This window comes from Medicago sativa, chromosome 1, assembly GCF_051527215.1.
Source record: "Medicago sativa cultivar Bolivia chromosome 1, Bolivia_mono, whole genome shotgun sequence".
In the NCBI taxonomy this organism is placed as follows: Eukaryota; Viridiplantae; Streptophyta; class Magnoliopsida; order Fabales; family Fabaceae; genus Medicago; species Medicago sativa.
Genome location: NC_140749.1, coordinates 14,253,566 through 14,259,620, shown reverse-complemented (window position 1 = coordinate 14,259,620; position 6,055 = coordinate 14,253,566). Strand labels below are relative to the sequence as shown.

The 6,055-nt window shown below is 34.0% G+C and overlaps 1 protein-coding gene across 1 annotated transcript; it reads left to right on the top strand.

Moving 5' to 3' along the window:
- The first annotated feature begins 1,612 nt into the window (after positions 1–1,612).
- Positions 1,613–5,352, top strand: LOC146952920 (L-gulonolactone oxidase 3-like). The gene is made up of 3 exons (XM_085707056.1): positions 1,613–2,401; positions 3,729–3,984; positions 4,466–5,352. Exons 1-3 carry the CDS (start codon positions 1,703–1,705, stop codon positions 5,290–5,292), a joined length of 1,782 nt encoding a protein of 593 aa, XP_085563182.1. The 5' UTR covers positions 1,613–1,702; the 3' UTR covers positions 5,293–5,352.
- The last annotated feature ends 703 nt before the right edge of the window (positions 5,353–6,055 follow it).

The window sequence follows — 6,055 nt, the reverse complement described above, 5'->3', positions numbered from 1 at the left end:
GTTTGAACCAGTAAAACTCTATTTTTTCTTCTTAAATTTGTAAATTCAAAACTTTTGCTAATTCACCAACTCGGTTTAATACTTTTTAATGATCACTAAATCACCTATGACCGTTTTTCCTGCTAGCTCTCATTACAATCGTTTTTGTTGACTTGAGAAGAAAATCAAACATAGGATTTTAAAACTAAAGGCGGGGAATCAAACCATGTACATGAGGTTGGGTTTAAGGAGGCATTATCATTGTAACCATGTAATATGAAAATTATTTGATTTTGGAGTCTGATGTTGTCTGACTATACAATTAAGCTTATGTGGCGTGTTGAATCAACATTTCTTGATTATGCGTCACACTGAGTATGAAATTTATTTTTCATTTTTAATATTTTTGGACTTTTTAAGGCTAAACTACAAATTTTTCCCCTTTCGTCCCAAAATTGCCCGGAAGATGTCATTTGTCCCAAAACAGGGGCTATAATTGCAACTTTTTGAGAAGATAAGAGGTCGAAAGATCTATTTCCCTTATGTTGTGTGTGTGTGTGTGTGTGTGGGGGGGGGGGGGGGGGGGTCACTTTTGCCATTTTTTTTAATAGGAGGTCAAAATCGCAACATTTTGAAACTTAGGGGGACGAAAAATGCAGTTTAACCTTTTTTTTTTAAATAATAGAAGTTAATGTTTTTTTTTTATTTTCTCTGTCTCACTTCATCATCGTCATAAACACAAACCCAGGAAAAAAATCAGAAAAATCAATAAAACCACAACCCTTCTCTCACTACATCTTATTCTCCTTTCTCTTAGTATTTGGGTTGGGATGATGAAGATGAATGTTATGGAATGATGAAGATGAAGATGAAGAGGAACAAGGTAGAATGGAAGGAAGAACAAAGAGAGAAAGGAGAAGATGAAAAACAAAAATGCAATTTGGGTTTTAATTTTGTTTTTTTGATTTTTTCTTTTTTTATTTTAATAATTAATGATATCAATATGTCTAATGGTTTATACACTTAGAAAAAAATGAAAAAGAGAATTATTTACACAACAGGCATGCCATGTCAGCATTTTTATCCAATCATATGGTATCAGGGTGGACATATATTATAACCTTTATATTAGATTTACATATTATTTTCGAAATAACATATTCTTGATACGTTTTCCCTTAAAAAAATATAATTGTTATGTTTAGAAAATATTCTATTATCACATATTATAGATGTAAGGTATTTCTATTTACTTGAAAATTAAATGATTTCTAATATTTCCTTCAAAAAAAAAAAGATTTCTAATATTGTATCCTTTTTTTTTTGTTTGAAGGATTCTAATATTGTATCGTAATTGTTAATTTTTAAGTATCAAATCATCTTATTCGGTCCAATTTATTTAATGTAAATACAATTCTTTAGAGATCGAGTTATATGATTGAGTCATTTGATTCAATCCGATTCAATTATACGGTTCGATCAGTGACTTAATGATTCGATCAATGATCAATAATTTAGTACCTTTACCGAGTCGGTCACTAAACTGATTTTTAAAACTATACTTAAAAGTTTCATAATTGCACTTCACCTCACTCAACATACACACTGCACCATCGACATTTATAATGGTGTTGTAACTAACACAATAAAACCCCAACAAATTCAAGACCAAAAATCATAATCCCTTTCATTTCAATACCCTTTCACCACAATCATCACCCACATGGCTTTTACTACCTATTGGATGTGGTGGATTTTATACATCATTCACATACTTCCACTATTCATAGGACCAAACCCTTTAATCCATAGCATAACTCCACAATCTCCCATCCAATGCAACCAAACAATCTGCACCCTTCAAAACTCGTACGGCACATGGAATGACCGCAAAAGTTGCTATGCCCTAAATGTAACATACCCAACAACAGAAGAACAACTTCGTTTAGCAGTTTCCTATGTTGTTCAAAACAACCTTACAGCCAAAATTGTCACAAAATTCTCACACACTATCCCAAAACTATCATGCCCACAACAAAACAATAATCATGCTTTTTTTATTAGCACAGAAAAATATGATACAGAAATTGAAATTGATGTAACAAATTTGACTGTAACAGTTGATTCAGGTGTGAAACTTCGTCAATTAATTGATGAAGTTGAGAAAAATGGATTTAGTTTGGTGGCTGCACCTTATTGGGAAGGTGTTACAATTGGAGTTGGAGGTGTTATTAGTACTGGTGCACATGGTAGTTCTTGGTGGGGCAAAGGTGGTGCTTTTCATGATCATGTTTTGGGTATTAGTATTATTGTTCCTAGTTCTGAATCTGAAGGGTATGCCAAAGTTTTGAGGTTGGAATCACATGATCCTTTGTTTAATGCTGCACAAGTTTCTCTTGGAGTTTTGGGTGCCATCTCCAAGGTATACAATTTTCAATTCTTTTATATATTCCATTCCTTTTAAAGAACTTTCAAAATTTTGTATACATCACTTTATTTTGTACAAGAATTTTATTTACCATTTAAAACTGTAAATTATTTTTCTTCCTATAATGATATCAAGAATTATATAATTCTACCCGAATTGGAAGCCTATTCTGAAATAATTACCACCGAAACAAACTGATTTTTTAGGGGTGTGATGTGTCCCACAAACGCCGAGCTGCTGTAAAAAATTCTAAGTCATCATCTGCAGAAAATTGAATGTCAAGCATAAGACTATAATCTATAGCAGCTTTTGACCGAGAATCCTTTGCCTTCGTCCAGAAGCTACTTGACCACATCTGTCACCCCTTCCTGCAACTGAACCTCTGTCAACACCTAGTATAACTCAGAATCTCAGATTCACTCCTCTTCCTCACTGGACAAAATTCTGCACCAGAACCAGCGCCATTTCTGCTGTGTACCAGCTGCAGTAAATTTCTGCATGAGTGATGCGCCTTTGTCGGAGACTATACTGTAAAGGATTGGATATTGTTCAAATATCGGTTGCTTTCCAAACCAGAGGTCTTGCAAGAATAATGTGGCCGTCTCCAACTACTCTTCTGACTGCTTTTGCAAACCAATTTTATTCTACCTCCGACGCCCTTCCAATCGGAGCACCACCAAATTGAGTCTAACCATAACCTTACCGTATTCATCCCTTCCAATCAGAGCATTTTTTCTGGAACTGGGCCATATGTAAACTTTATCAATCCTGACCAAATTGCATTGTCACCCAAAACTTTATAAAATTTAAAATTTAAGAGAGTTGTTTATTATTGAGGGTCCAGCCAAGAGATCATTAAATGCATGTCTTGAATTTTATTTCAATCTCCAACCAATTTACAAATTTTTCTGTTGCTTATCTTCAACATTGTCAACACCATTTTGAAGGAAATGGATTGACTACCTTTGTGGCGGGAAAGTCACCGCAGTTTAGTGTATTCTTCGGTATTTTATGAGAGAAAAATATGAAAGAGAAATAATAAATAAGATGAGAAAGAGACAATGTATGAGAGATATAGAGACAAATACACAATGTGTTTTCCGTCTTCAAGAAGTCGATTAATTCTGATACTTTCACACATATATTCCTCTTAATTACAGTAATTACATAGTACTATGTAGGATTTGACTCCTTTACACCGAAGAAGTTACTTTACAAATATATTTAATTGTATAGCACTATAATTTTTCACCTCTTAGTGAGGGATGTTAGCAAAGCAATTTAGTTCATGTTCTAAATTATCATTGTTAAATGATGTCAGGTGAAGTTATCACTTGAGCATAGGTTCAAAAGAAGCATAACATTCAATTTCACTGATGATAATGATATTGAAAACGTGTACATAGAACATGCAAAAAAGTATGAGTTTGCGGACATAACTTGGTATCCATCAAGGCACACAGCTGTTTATAGATATGATTTCAGGGTTCCCTTAGATGCCTCTGGTGATGGAGTCTACGATTTCATTGGATTTCAAGCCAATGAAATACTGGTCTCTCAGTCAGTTAGAGCAGCAGGTAACTAATGATCTCATCTTGTATATTGTTCTAAAATTATTGTCATGTTATTCTTATGATGCAATAACCAATTAAAGATGATAAGGTTTTGTTACTGGTGTGAGGACCTCACTGTCATATTGTACCTTCTTAGTAAGTAATAACCAACTTTTTTAAAAAACTTCGAAAAGGGAGAAATTATTATTAAAGTGACTCTGATGATCATTTTACAATTGTCTTCGGAGGGATTTGAACTTCCTCCCTTGAAGTTATAAAGTCAAATTTTTACTACTGAGCCGAGATCTTATGGAGTAACAATAAATAAACTAAAGACAAGGTTATAAATTGCGTCTGCAGTTGTGATTGCTAAATTGCGTCTGCAGTTGTGACCGATTTTTCAAAATACCAAAAATTGCGACCTAACTGCACATCTGCAATTTACAATCTTGACAAGTTCAAAGCTTATAAAATCCTATAATATAACTTCAACGTTGTCATGCAGAGGAATTGCTGGAAAACACAGGAAACACGAACGGGAAATGCTTAACAGCATCCACTACATTGGGATTCAAGAAATTAACAGCCAATGGTTTGAAGAACAATGGCCTAATCTTCACCAGCTATCCTGTAATTGGCTATCAAGGAAAAATGCAAACTTCAGGTTCATGCTTATATTCAACAAGAATAGACACATCATGTGCATGGGATCCAAGAATAAAAGGATTGTTCTTCTACGAGTCAGCAGCAATTTTCCCTGCTTCAAAATTTGGAGATTTTATCAATGATGTGAAGAAATTAAGAGACATAAATCCACAAAATTTTTGTGGCATAGACATCTATAATGGAATTTTGATACGTTACATTAAAGCCTCAGAAGCATATCTAGGACAATCAGAAGACTCGGTAGCGATTGATTTCAACTATTATCGTGCAAATGACCAATTTACTCCTAGACTAAACCAAGATGTGTGGGAGGAATTGGAACAGATTGCATTTTTCAAGTATGGTGCTAAGCCACATTGGGCTAAGAATAGGAACTTAGCATTTTCAAATGTGCAACAAAAATATCCTAACTTTAATCTTTTTATTGAAGCTAAAAAACAAATGGATCCACAAAATGTGTTCTCTGGTGATGGGTCAGATGAGATTTTGTATGGGAAGGAATTGGTAAAATTTGATGGCTGTGCTTTGGAAGGACAATGTATTTGTTCTGAAGATAGACATTGTAGTCCTCAAAAAGGGTATTATTGTAGTCATGGACTTGTCTACAAGGAAGCTAAAGTTTGTAGGTCGTTATCAACATTTGTGTATCCTTATTCACTTCAATGAATAATGATGTATTCAAGCAGTTGACGCAGTTGAATAAAGATTTGATATGTCACATTATTACACATTTCTTTTAAGAAATGAAGAGGATTCTAAGCCGTCCCTATCAATGTTGCCTTTATCACACCTTTATCACGTGTGTTCGCTTTTACGCTCCTCCATTTGTTTCATATATCTACTACTTTATGCTTTATATTTTTCTTTTCTTTCGAAATATCCATATTCATTATGTATATTACTGTTTGCAAACTAATGTATATTTCCAGATGAGGAGTCTAAAACGAGCACTCAACAAATACAACGGTCATAAATCTCGTCTGTTAGGATCCACAATTCAAACTCTGTTTGAATTTCTAGCAGACAAGTCTCTTTTGGAAGGCTTAGTCTGAAGATGTTTCATCATCAATTAGACTAGTTTTATAGGGTTACAACCAATTGTGATACTTTTACCAATTGAGTTAAAAGATTAGGAAATTGTTCACAACCTCACCATCCCAACCTGTAGTTTGTACTCCTAGCCAATTGGTTAGATTATTTGAATTCTCTAAAACAACAAACACAAATTCGTTAATGAACATCTCTTAAAACACCATTCCGCCATAACTCAATCTAGTTAGTAGCCTATACTGCAATAACCTCTACCCGCAGACTCATATATTCGTAGGAATGAAAGTGCTCCATATCCGCCTAACTGCTGCCACAAATTAGTCATCGTATTCAGCCGAACATAATAGATTTGACAACTCCAAGTAGCAATCTTTAACAG